The sequence below is a fragment of the Puma concolor genome, chromosome A2 (assembly GCF_028749965.1).
Source record: "Puma concolor isolate L17-30 chromosome A2, mPumCon1.1.hap2, whole genome shotgun sequence".
Classification (NCBI taxonomy): Eukaryota; Metazoa; Chordata; class Mammalia; order Carnivora; family Felidae; genus Puma; species Puma concolor.
In genome coordinates, this window is record NC_141668.1 from 93,078,757 (window position 1) to 93,100,143 (window position 21,387).

At 33.8% G+C, this 21,387-nt stretch overlaps 2 protein-coding genes across 6 annotated transcripts in view; one reads left to right on the forward strand and one right to left on the reverse strand.

Annotated features, from left to right (window-relative positions):
- The window catches only part of COG5 (component of oligomeric golgi complex 5), a 341,375-nt gene that overhangs the window by 253,364 nt on the left and 66,624 nt on the right, over positions 1–21,387 (reverse strand). The gene's annotated exons all lie outside the window — the stretch shown is intronic.
- On the forward strand, positions 4,478–10,179 carry GPR22 (G protein-coupled receptor 22). 2 transcript variants are annotated; one of them, XM_025929455.2, is made up of 3 exons: positions 4,478–4,888; positions 5,844–6,884; positions 8,533–10,179. In XM_025929455.2, the coding sequence occupies exon 3, from the start codon at positions 8,558–8,560 to the stop codon at positions 9,857–9,859; it is 1,302 nt and encodes a 433-aa protein (XP_025785240.1). In that variant the 5' UTR covers positions 4,478–4,888; positions 5,844–6,884; positions 8,533–8,557; the 3' UTR covers positions 9,860–10,179. The 2 variants fall into 2 exon arrangements, with proteins under 2 accessions (XP_025785240.1, XP_086553062.1); XM_086696936.1 differs by having other exon boundaries at positions 5,844–6,787.

The window sequence follows — 21,387 nt, forward strand, 5'->3', positions numbered from 1 at the left end:
TCCCTAAATGAGAACTACAAGTAGGAGTAACTGAAGATATATTGCTTTATTTTAATAGCACAAAGTCACCAGTGAGCATAGCCTTTACCTATTACTAGTAAACTCTGAAAATGCATTCATTTTCCCAAATGGATACCCCAAGCAGTACCATTGAAATTACTGAATCTATAGTGGAACTCTACCATTCTCTGGCTTTACACATAAACAAAACCATTATGTGTCTAACCAATTCAAGAACAGACCACCAGTTCATAGATGATCATTCCACATCTCCCACTAGATCACAGGACTAATTAACAGCACAGACAAGGGGACTTGCATAACTTTGTTAAATATATAATCTAGTTCATCACCTGACTTGGTTTCAGGACAAAGAAATGAATATACTGCATAACCAACTACAAAGGAGAATTATACAAAGAAAATGAAACAACAGAAGAGAAGCCAATGAGGAAAAAAAAAGCACAAACATGACTGTATAATTCTTTGATGTAAATATAAGAGAAAAACATCAACAAAAATTATCCATAACATTTAAGAATGTAAAGCAGAATATAAGGCACTGAAAACAGAAAGTCAAAAAACTGAGGGCAGGAGTGGTAATAACTTGGACCAGGCCCCCAAAACAACAAGCCAACATTAGGACAACAAACAGAGATCAAAAAGTAGTAATAGGGGCACCTGGGTGGCTCAGTTGGTTGAGCATCCGACTTTTGATTCCAGCTCAGGTCATGATCCCAGGATCGTGGGATGGAGCCCTGCATCAGGCTCTGCACTGAGTGTGGAGCCTAGTTGGGATTCTCTCTCTCTCTCCCTCTCCCTGTGACCTTCCCCCTCTTGTCCACGTGTGCACGTACGCTCTCTCAAAAAAATAAGAAAATTAAGTCCGTTAAAATATTTTTTAAGAAGGGTAGTTAATAGTCACAGGATCCAAAATCTAGGTTTGGATGATAAAATGGAAACAAAAACCATGTATTTATTTTGATAATATATGTGATGCTGACAGTTGACTTACAAAATACATAGTGTAAAAAATAAAAATGAAAAAATTTAAATGTCCAACTTAGGTGAAGTAGGGAAGGTTGGGGAAGAATATTTCACGGAGTTTTTCTGTTAGAGTATACAATTCTGATGCATGTACTTCATCTAATCATTACCATCAGTTTTCAATTATTCTCATACCAATAATGAATCACCAATGTTTTTGACTCTCTACTACCTTGGCTACTCCCCACTTGATGGAGGTTTCAGCAGATGGTCCATTTCTATTTTTCTGGTAAAACATTTGTTGTGAAAGAAATTTAAAGTTGAGGAGCCAAATGAAATTTCTGAATTGGCTTTAAACTGAAATAATTAATCCTTTCTTCATTGGGCTTTAGTATCAGAGCGAGCTGAGAGCTCTGTTAAGTATTCATTGAAAAAATACTCTTGAAGCAATACAATTTAAAATGTGATTTTCCAGCCATTAGATAACTGCTTTTGTATATACACTTTGCAAACAAGTTTCAAAGCGCTTTTCAGTTGTGGTTAATTTCAATATTTCACCCAGTTACTTTTTTTATTTTTTTTTTATTTTTATTTTTATTTATTTTTTTTTACTTACAAACTCAGAATCATCAAAAATGTAGCATGAGAACCGGACACAAGCTGGGTAAGAGTGAGCGGACATGAATAGTGCAGTGTAAATGTGGATAACAAACTACTCTCTCACATTCACAGTTGTTCAAACTTAAGGGAACAAATGTATACAATTAAAAATCAAAGATTCCCATATCAAAAATTTTAGGAATTAAAATTCCTAGGCAATCAAAATACTTATAACAAAAAACAAAAAAAGAACTTGGGGAAAAAATTTTAATGGAGACATTTGGGGGTTTGATGCATATATATTGCTTAGTTATCATTTGCAAGGTAAAACTGTTTTTCCAGGTTATTAATTAGCTAATAATTAATCTATGAAATTATTTTATAATATAAAATCTGGTTTTAAATCACCAAATTTTCAAAATTAGTATCCAATATAAATACAAAATGTACAAGTATAAAACGTACAAGTATAAAAATTTGTTACTATGTAAATAAGAATCTTTATAAATTCTGACATGTAATTTGACACTAATTTTTTCATGAAAATAACATAATCTAATTCTGAATCCAATGGTTTAGATATTTTCATCTTTGTTAAAAACAAAACAAAGGAAGTGAAGATTATCCAGCTAACAAATCAGAGAACCTTGTAATCACCAATTTGTGGTTTTTAAAAGAAAAACTATACTAAGCATTGTGTGCAATAAAAGTAATTGTTGTGATATCTTGTGTATCCTTATTCACAAGTCACTTGCACAGGGAATAAAGAGCAATGTCCAAATCTGAGCTTTTTTGCTGCCATTATTTCTTACAGAGATACCAGAATTTTTTCTACAAAATAGTTTTGAGTATAACATGGAAATACTATATTACAGAGAATTACACAAAACACAGATATAAACTTCAACAGAAAGAATCAAAGCTATATTGTGTCCCAAAGAATGCTTGACTTGCCAAAAGTCATACAGCTAATAAGCAGTGACTGAACCCAGATCATCCAATTCTAAGTCCCAAGTATCTTCAGAATTTTCCAGAGAGAGGGCCAACTATTTGGCGGGGTGGGGGACGGAGGTAGCAGAGTTCTAACACTGGCACTGCTACTACCTTACCTAGACTTTTTCAAGTCATTAAACTTCTTTGTGCCTTGGTTTCCTTTACTCCATAGGGATATCTTGATGATAAACACAAGCATACTTGAACTCTTTGGCAGAAAAGCACTCTGTGTATTTCACTACGTTAATGATTTCTTTTCCCCACCGCAAGTTTCAATTGATGCTAATATCTTTTCTCTGATTCTAGTTTGAAGCTGTGATATTTGAAGCTTGAAGTAGTATTGTGTGTGTGTGTGTGTGTGTGCGCGCGTGCGCGCACGGGCGTATGCACACATGTGCGTGCTATCTTTGAACATGGCTGGCATTCTAGTGACATCGTTTTTGGCAACTTTCAAAATGCATGAAAAGTTAAGTAGCACAACATTTTAATACTTTGCATTACCAAAGCCTTGTCTCCCCAAACTGTGCATAAAATTTTAGGAATTCACAACAAAATTTTCCACTCTCAACTTCTATAAAAATACAATTAAAATTCATATACCACTCAGCCAGCCCCCCGTGAAATTTAAACAGTACAAGAAGATTACAAAAATGTATAATGCTTTTTAAATAAGGGACTAATTCCAGTTACAAATTAGAAATTTGGCATACATTTTAAAAAGTGAACATAACTAATATTCCTAAAATAATGGAAATAAGTGATTATCAATATTCTAATAATTCAGTCATTTGCAAGGTCTTCTATTTTGTCAACAGATATAGAATCCACTCACTTTATATATTCAAATCTAAAAAAAAAACCAAACATTTTTCTCAATACTGAGAATAGGTAACCAAAAATAAATCTAATTTTAAAGTAATATTTTAAGTTAATTACTTACACCAATGTTTTTATTCTTTTGACAACATATCCATTTTAAAATAATTTAGTTTTTCAACTTATGAAGACATAAGACAAGGAAGACAAGTTAGGAAGACAAACTAACTTCCTTTTTCCTTTACTGAAATGTTTACCCAGTAACACTAGCATATGGCTACATGTAATATTTAAGGAATAGCAATCCATTAAAAGTGCCCAGGTTAAAAACAGAAATAGCCAGTTGAACTAAAATATTGCAGCGAATGATTAGTATGTATCTACTAAATAAAAGGGTTACCGATGGTAAAGACTGAGTAGTAATCTGAAAAGAACCTCACATCACTAAGTCTTTATACAATGAGACTATGGTAATATCAATAGAATTTTTAAAAAATAATTTAAAGTAGAACCACCTTGGACTAATCTCGTTAATATTTTGAATGAACGAATGAGTGAATGAATACCTGAATGAATACTGCAGTCGTAACAATGTTTATTTAACACCTTGAGATGTTCACAACAATTCGAAATACAGAGAAGATGGACTTGAATACAAACAAACTAGTTGAAATTCAATGTGGTTCACAGTAAAGATGCAGTGGCTTTCTATTTGTAGAACAAAGAATCTCAACCAAAAACATATATACGACTCAAAAATTCTCCAGGGCAATCATTTAGGCTTCAAAAAGAATATACCCTAAAACCACTTTCTCTCCCCCCTCCACCTCCCTGCATTTTTTTTTAATGTTTGGCATAAGTGAACAACAAACCAGAATAGAATACACATTTTTAAAAGACTAATTTACTCATAGTCTATTTAAGATCAGCATACAACCACTTATAAATATAGCCTTTTAAAAAAGCATCCTTATATAAAATGGGGGGGGGGGGAGAAACCCCTGCTATCCATATGAAGCACAGTTTAAGCCCAATACAACTGACCAATCAAAATTAGTGAATGCACTGCATCTCTCTGCAGTGGAGAGAGGCGACAAGGTAGGCTGTCACTCTGCAAAAGCTGCCCCGAACAGGCTTTCCTCTGAAAAGCAGTGCCATTCCTTTTTAAAAGACTGAATCCAAATGTTGTCTCTGGAGACAAGAAGCCTTCAGTATGTTCAATTACTTCATTACGTTTTTCAGATGCTTATTGATTCCACAGTAGGAAGAGTGAGAGACTGCAGCAGCCTCTAGGCAGCACTCCACGTTCCATACATTAGCAGGACTGCTGAGACAATGGCACAGTACAGACACATATTTTCATTAAGGTCTTTTCTGAAGAGATGTTTATGACCCTCTTCCCCAAGTCCTCTGCTAACAAGTGAACAAAATGAATCAATCAAAACTGGAAACGCTTCAACTCCATCAGGAATTTATCAAACCTTTAGCGGAGGTAAGATGTGTTCCCTTATTACAGTATACGGCTGCTTTTGAACTGGCATAGTGGGGTAAAATTACTTTGAAAATTGTCAACCTAAATTTTAAGAGTTTATTTGCTTAATTCTATTTATTGCTAAACATGTCTTTTCTAGATCTTTTTCTTTTAGGACATAACATTTTAAATGTAATTTTTTTAGGATGCAATGTTAAATACCAAAAATATTCTTTGTTGATTCACTATGAAGACATCAGCTTTTAAGTCACTTCAGACCTACTAAAATATTCTTAATGTCATCAGTACAGTTTTTGCCAAGTATTCAAAAATGCTTCTGTTTCTTAAAAGAACCAGGTTTACTACTTAGCTATTACTTATTATTCAGTTTTAGGTTAAGATTATTGAGCATGTTCATTGAAAATTATTTGATTTGCAGTTACATTTTGCATTACCTTTTACATTACAACTACATGGACAATTCATCAGTGGAAATGTCTACTATCTTATCATGGAATCTGTTTTAATCAGTTAAAATTCAAACCAGGTGCTAATAATTAAACAAGCTATAATGTTTTCCAGTAGGAAATAGTGTTGAATTTATTGTAAAGACATGAGAGAATGACAGTATGTTTAGTGTATGCTAATTGCTCATAATCTCCTAAAACACAGGTTAGCTTCTAAAATGAGGGCAGAAATTAGTTTTAAAAATGCAGCTTTTCTTTCATGGTTGTATTTATAATGTTACCTCTGTTATCAAATAACGTAGTATTTGCAATCTCTGTTAGGAAAAGAAAAAATTTCGTTTAAAGAAACCCTTAAATTTATTTATGAGTTGTGGCTCTAATAATACAGTTTGCTTACTTTGATAACAAATACTGGGTACAGTGCTAAAGTAAACAAAACTAAAGTAACTTTGAGTTAATTGGAAATTATTAGGAACCCTATTTCTTAACCACTTTTTCTTTTTCACAAGGGCCCACGGCAGCTAATTCAGTATTTACAAGTGACAATATGAAGAATGCATCTGATCAAGCACCTCCCTAGCCGACTGAACCATAAACTGCAGGATATTCTTCTAACATATGCATTTAAGACAGTAAGGAGTTAAAACCAGAAAAGACAGGTCCACATTACTGCCGGGATACAAGACATCGACAGTAATCATCCTAAGAAGAAGCTCTATAAAATAGACATAAAAAGAAAAACAATTTGACTGCAAAAGCCTAAAACCAAAATGGTGAGCTTTTTTAAAGTGGGAGTTTATACTTTAACATACCAGGATTGTGGAGCTGATTCCTGAAGAAACAATGAGACACGGATTGCCAAAAAGAGAATGCCACACATTAGCAGCAAGCTAAATGAAGCTTTATCCAAGTCTTTTCTGCACTAAATATTCAGATATTCACAGCGGCTGATATTACTACTAAAGGATTTTCCCATCTAAGTTTTATGACTATGTATCCTCTTCTAATGAAAGCAAATCAAATTAAATAGCAGATGGTTTTTATCAAAAGAACATGGACTGGATTTAGAATATAAAGCAAGTTATGTGATCAAGAAATCATTTCAAAATAATGAGGACTGCTATAGAAACAGATTCACATTTATAACAAAAGGATGTCTAAATACATTTTAGAAGCTAGAAACCGTATGTTTCCTTTTTTGTTTTCACATATTCTGGAAAATAAAGAGACACTATCACATATTCCCTCAAAGGGAAATATAATTCCTACCATTTGAGGAAGTTTCTCTTGGTCGTGACTTTCTAAGGCAAAACAAATACAAATGTTTGTACTGGTCTTTAGAAATCCATCAGCCAACTAAATGTCACAATTCATGCAGTTTGAAGTATTGGAGAGAAAATGAAAGAATTTCTACAAGACATGAAATAAAACACAGCTACTTCACTGTTGTCAGGTAAAAATTCATGTCAAAATCTGTCAATGACATCATGTATCACTTTGTGAAAACCTGCCGTGGTGAGCCAAAGGGCCCATACGGCCACAGCAAACAGGTAGGTCAGAAGATGCATGCACCACGCTGTTTACCGTTTACCAAAGACAACAACCTCACTCTAGAGGAGATGCACCATAGCTAATTACCGTCTAACTTGGCATGTCTGCTTTATTTAATTCTAAATGTCACTGAGGTGACAAAGATGTTTCATCTGTCAGTTCCAAAAATTTGGCACACTTAGAAGTCTCCATTTTTATAGGATTTCAGTGCTAGCTAAGACTTTCTCTTACTGGAGTATATGCCTCTAAGTAATACTTCATACCAAGTTCAAGACTAATTAATAATGTTATCATTCGTGATTCTGAAACATCACCCCTAACATAATATGCATAAATAAAACTGTATTCTAAAACTTGTCAGAGGTTACATCACGTAAAAGGTTAACATGAATGTGGAAAATTATTATATAGCCTTTATAATTTATGTTCAATTATGATTTTGTAGTCAAAATGCTGTACTTGAAATGTGAAATATAGTTGGTTGATTTTATATTTTAACTGAATATACTCACTCCTGACCTATTAGCCCAGAAAATCAGATATTATTTTTATAAATTACTCTAAACCTCTATACATTAAAATACAGATTTAAATGAATTAGCAAAAGAGTTGTTTTTCTAATTTTCCTCAAGATTATACACACTGGGTGATTTATACAAAAGGTTTCACAGGGATGTGTGACTTTAAAAGATTCCTCAGAAAATGGGCTTCAGATACTCCCTTTTCCCTAAAATTTCATATTTTACTTTAAAAATCCTGTTTGAACAAATAAAATCAAGAGATATATTCTTTTAAACCACTCCAAAAATGGTTATTTCTTATTAAGATATTAAATTTCAATTCCTCCTTCCATAGCATGAGAGGGTGTGGTCACAAAATAAATCATTCACTGGAGTGATTTACAGCTCTTTTACCAAGTTTTGTGGTGTTATATTTTAACATAATGTCCTTTTTCATCCAATTTGTATAACACTAAGTTTGTCCATTATAAAGTTTGGTGAGCATTTTACTACGAAATATGTAATATTTATCATTTGCCTGCTTCTGTGGGGAAATAACCCCAAATATCCCCAAGCACACTGTTGACTCATGAATATGAATTTCAACCAAGAACATGGACAAAATGGTTTTAAACAACTAGTGCTCTGTGCCATTAATCATTTTAAATGAACACTCGTCCTGTTCATTTGAAACCTCACGAGAATAATTACACCTACACTAATTATGCCAGAACATATTAAAATAGCGTTTATTACCCACCTACTCACAACATTTTAAGATGAAATCTAAAAACACCGGGCTAAAATTAGTTTTGCATAGTGGGTAGCTTTATTGTACAAAAATATACTGTATCTCAATAAGCTTGAAAAACCCAAATGAGGACTATCTTTTTAGAATATTAAGAAATTCTGAACAATATAGGAGTATTCCCCACACAGCCATCTTCAAAGGGAGAAGCCAACTTCCTATTACATCGAAACAATGCAACCTTGATGTCTCCTAACTCTACCTTTGCCGTTAACAGTTTAGAAAGTTTAAAGTTAAACCAAGTACACAATAAAAAGATTTTTTTTAACAAGGAACACATGTTTTATACGTCATTTAAATTGCCAAATATCAAAGAGTTTATTCTATTTCACTTTCTAGGGAAAACACCAACTGCTCCAAAAGAATGTGTTTTTCTCCCGTTCTGGAAATCAACATGCAGTCTGAATCTAACATTACAGTGCGAGATGACACTGATGACGTCAACACCAATATGTACCAACCACTTTCCTATCCATTAAGCTTTCAAGTGTCTCTCACCGGATTTCTTATGTTAGAAATTGTGTTGGGACTTGGCAGCAACCTCACCGTGTTGGTCCTTTACTGCATGAAATCCAACTTAATCAACTCGGTCAGTAACATTATTACAATGAATCTTCATGTACTTGATGTCATCATTTGTGTGGGATGTATCCCTCTAACTATAGTCATCCTTCTGCTTTCACTGGAGAGTAACACTGCTCTCATCTGCTGTTTCCACGAGGCCTGCGTATCTTTTGCAAGTGTCTCAACAGCAATCAACGTTTTTGCTATCACTCTGGACAGGTATGACATCTCTGTAAAACCTGCAAACCGGATTCTGACAATGGGCAGAGCTGCAATGCTGATGATATCCATTTGGATTTTTTCATTTTTCTCTTTCCTGATTCCCTTTATTGAGGTAAATTTTTTCAGTCTTCAAAGTGGAAATACGTGGGAAAACAAGACACTTTTGTGTGTCAGTACAAATGAATACTACACTGAACTGGGAATGTATTATCACCTGCTGGTACAGATCCCAATATTCTTTTTCACTGTCATAGTGATGTTAATCACATACACCAAAATCCTTCAGGCTCTTAACATTCGAATAGGCACAAGATTTTCAACGGGGCAGAAGAAGAAAGCAAGAAAGAAAAAGACAATTTCTCTAACCACGCAACACGAGACTACAGACATGTCACAAAGCAGTGGTGGGAGAAACATAGTCTTTGGTGTAAGAACTTCGGTCTCTGTAATAATTGCCCTCCGGCGAGCTGTGAAACGACACCGGGAACGACGAGAAAGGCAAAAAAGAGTCTTCAGGATGTCTTTATTGATTATTTCTACATTTCTTCTCTGCTGGACACCAATTTCTGTCTTAAATACCACCATTTTATGTTTAGGCCCAAGTGACCTTTTAGTAAAATTAAGGTTATGTTTTCTAGTCATGGCTTATGGAACAACTATATTTCACCCATTATTATATGCATTCACTAGACAAAAATTTCAAAAGGTCTTGAAAAGTAAAATGAAAAAGAGAGTTGTTTCCATAGTGGAAGCTGATCCTATGCCTAACAATGCTGTAATACACAATTCTTGGATAGATCCTAAGAGAAACAAAAAACTTACCTTTGAAGATAGTGAAATAAGAGAAAAATGTTTAGTACCTCAGGTTGTCACAGACTAGGGAAACATCTAAGTTTCACTAAGCCCACATTCAGAAGTTTTAAATTTAAATTGTAAAAAAATGAAATTACTGCCAAATATAAGAAAAAAACATTTTAAGTATTGGTTATGTTGTAAATTTTCAATGTAAATGTCAAGATTAGATTAGGTCATATATATTCAATTTCTTCATTACAATGTATTTGTTGCATGGCAGTTTGTTAAAGTAATATCATGTGTATATTTTGTCAATATTATGTCCATCAGAAGATATTCATGTAAGTCATATTTTCTAAATAATAAATACATAGCCTTAAAACAGTGTATAACTTTAAAACGTAACTGACACAGGTATCTTTGCTTTTCTTTTCTTTTATAAAGTGTATTTGTTTCTAAGCCACAAACTATAGATAGATTTATATAATGACGAGTGAAATAGCACTTTAACATAAGAACAAAAATTATGGGCTCCAAGCAATCAAAATAATTCAGGATTTTCTGTATCACTCTATTAAGTTTTCTGCTATAGTCTACCTGGTGTAATATTTGATGAATCAAAAATAATGAACTGTATGTGAAACTTCATCCTTTTTCTTGCTTTTTGAATGCAGGAAATTGTAGGATTTATCAGGATTTTAAAATCTGACAACCAAGAAACAACCCTGTACATACACTCTGAGATAGAGAAACTTATTTTCTAAGATCAAGGGCACGATGCCTATAATATACAAATAAAGGGACAATAAAGGGAAGGAAGAAAACTAAAGCACCAGCCTCTTTCTTCCTTCCTCACTTTGCTGGAGTCTAAGCCAAATGGTCTGTATTCATACGACAGTAAACAGAACTCTTAAAATCTGAATAAAAGGGGGAAAAAAACTTTGTATCATTGTAGAGAAGATTCACAAAGCCAACTATTTTTAACTGTAGATACATGGCAACTTTAGAGTAATATGATTTACACAACGTTCCTATACTAGTTCCTATACTATATATAGTAGCTTCCAAATGTTTCAAAATACAATAGTTCTATTTCCACCCCTAAAATCATTAAAGCGACAATAAACCTAGTCAAGTTTTTACTCTACACCACTTAATTTAACTTTAATCTTTATTCTGCCCTCTTCAATTCATGCTGGAAAATATAAAATTACTAAAACAGGTTTGGGAATCTCATATCAAATAAATATCTTCCAACTGTTATAATCCAATAATCTGTCAATGAGTGCTAATCATCACTGACTGTATCAGGAAAATAGCAATAAATTATTTAAAAATAGGCTAATATAGTAGTTGCTACCTTATAAGTAATTAACTGGACAGTTTTTTATTCTATTTTTTTTAACACTGTATCCATTAAATCAAGCAGCACTTCATTTTTAAATAAAATTTTACATCAAACAATTCAATAATATATAACTTTTATGTAATTAAATGAGATTGAGATTGATCCAATGAAGTTTATGGAATACTTTAACCCTTGGGAAGTGAGCACCATGCAATAGCTTGAATTCAATGAGGTTACATGGGAAATTTAATAAGAGATTTCTTTCTGATAATAATGTTAACATGTCAAATCATGGCAAAGGTACAGTATCCTTCTGCCTTGTTTTCTACTTTTATGAAATTAAAGAAATGGTTCAATTTAACAAAATGTACCATAAGAAAGTAAGACATTTTGGGGACCCTAGAGAAATTCTTCATTGTTAAGATATTAAAAAATTTTTCATTCAGTAAATGTATTTGACACAGAATATCTCCTAATATAGCCATTAAAAATTTTTAAACTAATTTTATACTTAAACTTCCAAGCATAAATTATAATTGTTTTCAATTTTATAATCTTAATAAAAATTAGACTATTTTTAGAGTTTTCATATTAAGAGAAACCCTTTGTGTTTTAAATATTTTTAATCTTCAAGTCTATAAGCATGCCAAAGAACGCGGTTAAAAGATATTTTTAAATATATTTGTCTAAACTGCTTTCATGCCCTCTTGTTGTCTGTAATAAGAAACCTAACAAAATAAGTAATAAATGGCAAATATTATAATGTTGCCTTCTAAACTGTTATTATTTCTACACTTGACACTAGAGCAGACAATTAACAAGCATTTTTTGTCCTCCTGTAATGAACTTCCAGGTATACGAAAGTACATCCACTGATTTACAACAAAGAAAATTCAGACTTACCAAACAACTTCTAAAAGCTTTCTAATGTTAAATAGTATGTAGTATGTAAACCAAAATAATATTTATGTTAAAGGTTCAGCTTTTGAAAACAAGTCGCAAATATGCTTACAACTACTGACCTTAGCTTAAATGAGAAAATGAGAAGCTTAGACAATTTTTTTCATCAGGTGTTTGTTCTATGAAAAGGTAAAATACTTTTATTTTTCTCATGATGGACCTCATCAAAATGTGTATGTTTTTCACTGTGTTTCTAATAATTTTATGGAAAAAAGCATTAATGCCAATTTTTCATGTTAGAATGAAAATTGTAAATGCCAAAGCAATAGAGGTAACAGTAGACTCAACATGGGACCCTTCATAAAATATTTTTCAACCCATATGCCAAAAATCACAGACACTGGCATCAATTTATATATAGTTAACTGGGTTAATTCTTCAAAACTATCTAAATAAAAACTATTCTTTTAAAAACTGACCAACTATGAATGAGCTCAGTAAGATATAGAACTCTTTTGCTTGCTAGTTTCAGGAGGTTATTATTCTAGCATTAGTCCCAAAAGATGTTCAAACCTATTGTGAAAATTTAAGAATTTACTATTATGTTTTTTAAAAAATGCCATTCATAGTATTTCTGTACTTTTCACCATGGTAAGTCAAATTTTAGGTACATGGTCTATTTTTGAAGCCCTCCCCACCCCACCCCCACCCCCCACCGTGAAATGATAGCAAAATCTAAGTTCCCTGGGCATTAAAAACCAAACTCCTCATTTACCTAAGTTAGACTGAAAAGTGAAAACCTAAAAGATAAGAAAAAAAGGTGTTTTTCAGGCTTTATTCAACACAGTAATTTGAAAACTATTTTCCAAAGTCAATAAAATGTTGAGTTTCATTACATTTTGATGATACATTTAAGTAAGCTTTGTAATTTTGTAATTCAATTAAACTTGGATCCTTACAATGTAGAGGGCATTAGGACAGATACACATACTCATATAAAATAAAGCTATTACCCTGGAAGTTTAATATAGAATCAAGGTAGTTAAAAGTCTGGCAATACCTACAAAAAGGCAGAATGCAGTAAATGTTATTTAGAAAAAAGTAAGGTTCTTAACAGACTTAACAAGAAAGGAAATGTGTGGGATTTAAGAACAATACAAATAAAAGCACTGTTGAGGAAAGCTATTGAAGCATATCTGGAAAGACTAAATTGTTCTCTTTACAAGAAAAGTCATACAGTAGTGAGAAGTTAATCTGATAAATTAAACTGGAGCCAAAAGCCAGAAAGAGGGCTTTAAATGCCAGCAGAGATATCTGAGCAGGGGAATAATACAATGATAAATGGGCTACAAATCAATCAATCAATCAATCAGCAATATGTAGATATGGTTGATTGGTAAGACACAAAATAGGAAGTGAAGAAAACAAACTGTTGGCTGGAAAAGACACAGAAGATGGGAAGCCACGGCCATGGCCATCGCAGGGGCAGGTAACAAAAGGCCTGGCAAAAAGTGCTGGCAGTGGCTGTGGAAAGAAAGGAGCACGCAGATGTGACAGGCAATTTCACATTTCACAGAATCAATAGGGTATGGTATGTCACTGGTTAATAAAACAACTGGCGTAAGAAATTAAAGAATTAAAAATGAGGGCCAAAAAAGGACCATAAGAAACTAGACTCTCCTCAATGATCTAAGAACTTTTAAATTATGTTATGCATAAAGTACATGGATAATGAGGAAAAAAACAAAAACATTTCTGGCAGGACAAAAAAATTCAATTAAGTAAAATAAGTAACATTCAAGAATGTTCTAGTTATGGGGCTCCTGGGTGGCTCAATAGGTTAAGCACCCGACCTCTTGATTTTGGCTCACGTCATGATCTCACGTTTGTGGGATCAAGCCCTGCACTGGGCTCTGTGCTAGGCGTGGAGACTGCTTGAGAGTCTCTCTCCCCCTCTGCCCCTCCCCCGCCCACATGTGCACATGTGCTCTCTCAAATAAATAAATAAAGGCTTTTTTAAAAAGTTCTGGTTATAACTATTCAAAATAAAAATTTCTAACTAATGTTTTAAAATATCCACTTTATATTTTGCATATTGGTTTATTCATTTTTCCAATGAATGCATATTTTCTTCTTCAGTAACTTTTTAATTATAAAAAGTTATAAACAATGGGACAATGCCGAGGTACATAAAGTAGAAAATACAAAAATCATCCTTTGCTCTTTTATTCCTAATTATGAATATCTATCGAAGTCATTATATACATGTCTCCTTCATTCTTTGTTAATGGATGCACAAAAATAATTTTTTTAATTAAAAAAACATTTAGCAGTATTTCTAAAATGTGACAATGATAAATATCAGATACATAAACCCTTTTCTATAATAATTTCAAGCTACATTTTTCAAGATTATCTTGAAAAAGGAAGGAAAGGTAACCTGTCAAATTTTGAGACACGTTTTCTAAATGGAGAGAAGAAGCAAGAAAAAAACATAAAATAATGTATTTTTTCTCCCTTTTCACTAAGTAAGAGGAGAAATAAAAAAAAAAAAAAAACTAAAGAAAACTTCTGGAACTTATTTTCTTTACATCTCAGGAAAGTGTCCTTGTACGTACTCCCATAAGCCTCCTATGGGACAGCAGTGAACTCAAGAAAGCTGAGCGTGAGATGACTAATAATAAATGTTAGGGGAAAATGGAGCTCAGACCATATTATAAAAGGTGGGGGGGAGGGGGAAGGAGATAATTAAACCTAGACAAGGCAGGAAAAAGATCTAAAATACTCGGAGATGCTCAGCTCTTCGAGAAGTGAAATGTGAATACACAATTGTGGGTTAGAGTTCACAGAAGAAAACTAATTTGAAGACTGACCTTTTGTAAAAAGCATTCAGAACAATGAAAGGAATTTTTTTAAAAAAAGAAACCCTAGTTAACAGACTAGACAGATTAGTAACATAACAACATATTGCATGAGAAAAAGTAGAATATCAGGACATTACAACTCACAAGTGTTTGGAAAAGAGTGGTACTAAGATGGAGAAATAAATGGAAAACTGGGTTCATCTTAATTTAAAAGCTATCACCTCTTATTAAAGAATATTCACTTTTTGCAGGAGAAAAAGAGCTGAGCAAACTTAAAACACAATTATTTCTCCCCCTGCTCATGATAAAATAATGTGTGGCAATAATCCTAAGTATCCCTACCCTTCTATTCACACTTTTTTTTTAAACAGACCTCTAGAAGCTGTATCCATGGCTTTCAAGCATGACAGCTTTGTACTTCCACCAGCAGGTGGTAAAAAGTGCTGTCATTCCTGTCACTGCCACCAATATCAACTCCTACCACTATCAAACCCTGAAGCATCAGGTAAGATAAAGGAGGAGAGCAGAGTGTAGCTGGAATTGAGGTCATTTTCCTCACCCTGCTTACATGAAAGCAGTATGTCATATATTTCTGAGAGGCATTAAGCAAGGTAGACTACCAAAGCACATCCAGCAATTTTTCACGGTGGAAAGTAAAAGGGACAAGGGAACCTTGTTAAGCTTATTGTTAAGATTACAGATAATTGCTTTCCACTCAGACAACTATGGACATACAATACTAGTAATAGATGCAAAACGAACATTTTTTAATTTAACATAAAATTTTTAAAATGTTAATGCTAACAAATGAGAGTCTTGTCCACATTAGACACAGACTGTAAGAGTAAGAAATACTAAGATTTATATATACGGGAGCCATTAATATAGTATTACATACAATCCCATTGTCATATGCTGTATATTGCACATATTGTATATTGATTGGGTAAAGAAGGACCAATGATATATGTTTCACCCCAATATTGTTAATATCTTAAAACAGGTTAAAATGTAACAAATCAAATTTACATAATGTACACTTTAACCGTTTTCCCAATTCTGGAGTCTTTCTTTTGCTATTACATTTTTTCCAACTATCACTTCTTTTTTTTTTTTTTTAAATTTTTTTTTTCAACGTTTATTTATTTCTGGGACAGAGAGAGACAGAGCATGAACAGGGGAGGGGCAGAGAGAGAGGGAGACACAGAATCGGAAACAGGCTCCAGGCTCTGAGCCATCAGCCCAGAGCCCGACGCGGGGCTCGAACTCACGGACTGCGAGATCGTGACCTGGCTGAAGTCGGACGCTCAACCGACTGCGCCACCCAGGCGCCCCCCAACTATCACTTCTTACAAGCAACAAAATGCTAGCAAACTGTAGCTACCTAACTGTATAAAACTGTCTTGGGACGCCTGGGTGGCTCAGTCAGTTAAATGTCCAACTTTGCCTCAGGTCATGATCTCATGGTTCATGAGTTCGAGCCCCACATCGGGCTCTCTGCTATCAGCACAGAGCCTACTTGGGATCCTCTCTCTCCTTCTCTCTCTCTCCCTTCCCCACTCATACGTGTGCACTCTTTCCCTCAAAAATAAACATTAAAAAAAAATTATTTTAAAAAAACCTGTCTTTAATCCACATGATACATGTGGATACATGATATAATAATGGTCTATAAACTACTGTAACCTTTAATAATACTTCCCCAATAAGTGCCTGATACATACTCGCTGATCAGTAAATATTAGTGAAACTGAAATTAACAATTTTTAAATTTCTGACCCCATGTATCTTGTTTAGGAGAGTATTTTTCAAAATGTATCCCACCTATATCAGAATCTTTTACGGTGTTTGTTTGAAATTCCAATTTCTGGGCTCCACCTTAGACTTTATGAATCAGAATATCTGTGGTTGCAGTTCTCACTGTAAATTTTAATAGGTACTCTCAGGTGATTTGTGTGCTAAAACTTAAGAATGACTACTTTAAACACTTGAAGATGGACTATGTATCAAAGTGACAGATAGTCAAGTAACTGATCAATGAAAATATAGAAGCAGCTCAGAACTCAGACCATAATGCCTTCCTGAAGTAAAAAATTTTAAGCTTACTTCATTTAATAATAAAATTATATTTGAATTCTATATATTATAATCTAGCAGGACATTCACTTCCTAAGAAATAAAATTTTATTGATTGATTGATTCGTTCATTCATTCATTCACTCACTCATTCCAGAAGTATTTATTGAGCATTTACTATGTACTAGCTGTAGGGATAAGAACCGATAGAGCTGGGCTTTCAGTGAACTTACAGATGATGGTAAGTGCTAAGGGAAAGTCAAGCATGGTAAGGGAGTGAGAGATGAGGGTTTATTTGTGCAGCATGGTCAAGAAAGTGCACTGTTGGCACTCAGTAAATGCTGTTGCTTAAGTGAATGAGCACGGCTGTCCACAATCCTACATTCATTCGGTTAGCTGGCCCTTCAAGAATTGATGACCTGATGACTTAACTTGTCCCCCCTTCCCCAGGCATTTCCTTTTTACTGTATTTAGTTGTTAATCACTCCTATACTATTTTCATGTTAGGAGCAAATTAATTATGGAAATATGAATATCAATGGCTTAGAAAAGTGTCTAGCACAATTTTGGCATATACTAGGTATATTGTTACAAGGCTTGCTGACCTATAGCACTGAAAACCGAAACAGGACTGAATTTTTATTCTCCCTCCAGAAGTCCACACACTATCCCAGTCCTCAGTGTTCAGTTTTCTCTGAGAAACCTTTCAGTAATAATCATAATCATAACCAAACTTACTGAATGCTTAATGTGTTAAATAAATGAGCTGCTGTGTTAATTCTTTAGATTCTCCTCTTATAAATCCTCACACCAATACAATGAGGGAAGTCCTGCTGACACTTTTGCTAGGGATAAGAAAACATGCTCAGAGAAGTTAGGTGGCCTGCTCTCCTCCACACTGCTTGTAGGAGGTAAGACAGGGTTGGAGCCAAGGCTATCTTCCTTATGTTTTACTTCCTTAAAAGAACTTATCTAGGGAAAACATTTCCTTTAAAAATCATCCACTCAGAAGAAAAAATGGTACCAAATATGAAACAGGACACTATAAAGTGCTACTTACTTTTACTTCATTCATACAAAATACCCAGTTAAGTATAAAACTACACAGCTACTGTCTGTTATAACGTTACCTTATTTTGACCTAAAGGCAAATACTATACTTGCATATTTTTCTCATTTCAAAATAAAACTTCTATTAAAATGTAACACTATACATACGGGATTAAGAATCACTTTTAAGGGGCACGTGGCTGGCTCAGTTGATAAAGCATGAAACCCCTGACCTAACGGTCATGAGTTCAAGCCCCATATTGGGCATGAAGCCTACTTTTTAAAAAATGGCAATAAGTTAATTAATTAATTAAAAATTTAAATTACTTTTAAAATAATTGCAGTGAAAATACTAAAAACTGTATTTGGTGCATCTTTTGAACAGATGTCACTCAAGTTAGATGGTTTCAGTCAAACATTTTCCTTTGTTATTATAATTTCCTTTGTGCCATCAACACAATTTAGGGAACATTCAGCTACTGTTTGATAATTTATGACAACTTTAATTTCCTATTCTGTTTTATAACAGTTAAGTGACATTGATAATAAATACTTCAAGTGGTACTGCAAGAAACTCAACCCTAGGAACATTTCTTATTAACCTTTTCACTAAGAATTCTTTCCAACAACATTGATATTATCTTCTGTTATCACTCTTCCTTTCAGCATTTTCACTGACTCACAGAACTAATCATAACATGTTATTGTTAATGAAAATGGACTGCTATGAATACAATTTAAATATATAAAGACAACAGTACAGGTGATCAGATATAGCCACCTTACAGGAAAACATTTGCCAAATAATATATTCCAGATAAACAATGACTGCAGTTTAGAAAATTAATGAATATATGAAATTCACAGGTATATTCATGGGTACAAGAATGTGTGTTTTTTCATTGGAGCAAAGAGCTACAAATTCATTAAGATCCTCAAAAAAGTATATAACCCAAAACTAAAAATCTACTAAGAAGGTAGGAAAGCAAAATTGGTAAATGCTACCTTACATCCTGCCTTATTTGAGGAAGACTGTAAGACAACTTTTAAAAACATACAATTTTAGACACAATTAAATGAAAAAATAATAAAATCAGAGCAATATAGATTAAAAGAATGGAAAAAATTAAATTAGCTCTGGTATGAAACATACAATGCAAAATGCTTATCATTTAGTCCTGCATTCTTGCAAGAGATGAGTCAAAAACTGTCCCTATATTTTCTCTAAGATCGTATAAAGAGAGAAAAGGAATTGATTACATGACTCTTAGCATCAATTAAATAAAAATCCTCTTGCTGTTCAGTGGAAGTGATAAGTATTCCTAATACTGAGACCAAATTGCATTGCCTTTCGTGGATCTTCTCAGAAAGTACATAATGTTTAAACAATATTTTTACAACTTTTTTTTAAGGTTATCTATTTTTTAGTAACCTCTACACCCAACGTGGGGCTCGAATCCACCACGTTGAGATCAAGAGTCACACGCTCCTCCAACTGAGCCAGCCAGGCACCCCTTTACAACTTTAAAGACAACTGAAGTGGGGCGCCTGGGGGTCTCAGCGGGTTAAACCTCCAACTCTTGGTTTCGGCTCAAGTCACAATTTCACTGTTCGTGAGTTCGAGCTCCGCATCGGACTCTGTCCTAACAGTGCAGAGCTTGCTTTGGGATTTTTCTCTGCCCCTCCCGCGCTCACTCAGTGTCTCCCTCTCTCTCTCTCTCAAAAATAAATAAAACTTAAAAAAAAAAAAAAAAAAACCGCATTAAAAAAAAAAAGACAACCAAAGTCTCATACAGTCATTGATGTCCTTCAATGCACAATAATGGCCACAATGATCTTATGGAAAACACAAGAAGTCTAATAAGGCTGATTATAATTTTCCTCATAGTACAATAAAGGCATCAAACTACAAGGAAATTCTGTAAAAAGAACTATATAGGAAACAATAATATAATGCAGTAATATAATTCTGGCTTAATCTAAGGATGGATTCTAGAAAATTCAAGTAGTGAATATCAAGCACTTCACACACATCTAAGGGGTCAAGCAGACTGGCTAGAAGAAAGAGGTGGCACTTCCAAATGAAAATAAGACAGATGTTCTTAAAAAGCAAAAAAGGTCTCCTTTCCTCCCCCTAATCCCCAACTTTCAGAGATTCTCTAATCAAGAGAAATGGATAGACTAATTAGCCTTCAGAAAACTGTCTTGAAATATTCTTTCATCAAATTTCTAGAAAAAAAATAACTGGCAGAAAAAAGGTTAAGTGCAAAGACATAAACATGAATAACCATCTGGGCTGAGGGAAAGACCAACATGACAACACTCCACTCTTGCACAGAGGTGGCTGTTGACAAATTCTGAAAAGATAAGTTAAAGAACTGAATTTTCATCAACTGAAGATAAACCTACTTTGCCTGAAATATCTCGTCCTCATTAAAAATCTTCTTCCTCCCCATGATTCAAAGGTAGAGTAAGAACAGATACAATAAAAGCCACAAGAGCTGAGTTTTCAGCTACATGATAAAAGACATCATATAAATATTTTGTCACTATTATTAAATACAAAAAATAAGGTATGAGTAGCTTCTACTTTTAAATACAATATTCTTCTATCAATACCATTCATAAGAAATCCAACTAACTTCTCCACTTACATAAATGTTTCTAAAAACTTGGTAACATATGTCACAGGATCTAGCAAGCAGATTCACAAAGTGCCTGAACGAAATCGCCAAGCAGCAAGAACTATAAAATCCTAATTACTATCATAAGCAAGTCTGTTATCTTGGAAGCATTAAAAAAATCATTAAAGCACTTTTAAATGGCCCATTATAATAGCACTTAACCCTCATCTGCCCAAATTTGAACATTTCATAAAAGGTTTGGGTTGTATAAACTTACAAAAGTGGTGGCGATAAGACAAGTTTGTCAACATCAATATCACAAGCAAAATTTAAGTACAATTAAGAGTACAAAGAGCAATGGGGCGCAAAGGAAAGGGAGCACATGTAGAGTAATACCCCCTTATCTGTAGTTTTGCTTTCCGTGTTTTCAGTCGCTACAGTCAACTGTAGTCCAGAAGCAGATGATCCTCATTTTCCCCTACTGCCAGAAGGCCAGTAGTAGCCTAACACCACATCACAATGCCCATGTCGTTCACCTCACCACGTAGGCATTTTTATCATCTCTCATCATCACAGGAAGAAGACTGGGTACAGGACAACAAAGTATTTTGAGAGAGACCACATTCACATGATTTTTATTACCATATGTTGTTACAACTGTTCCCTTTTCAAATTATTGTTGTTAACCTCTTACTGTGCCTAATTTATAAATTAAACTTTATCATAGGTATGTATGTAGAGGAAAAGGCAC

What these genes read in the sequence shown, in the direction of transcription:
- GPR22 (XM_025929455.2), top strand. Translation starts at nt 8,558, where the DNA reads ATGTGTTTTTCTCCCGTTCTGGAAATCAACATGCAGTCTGAATCTAAC.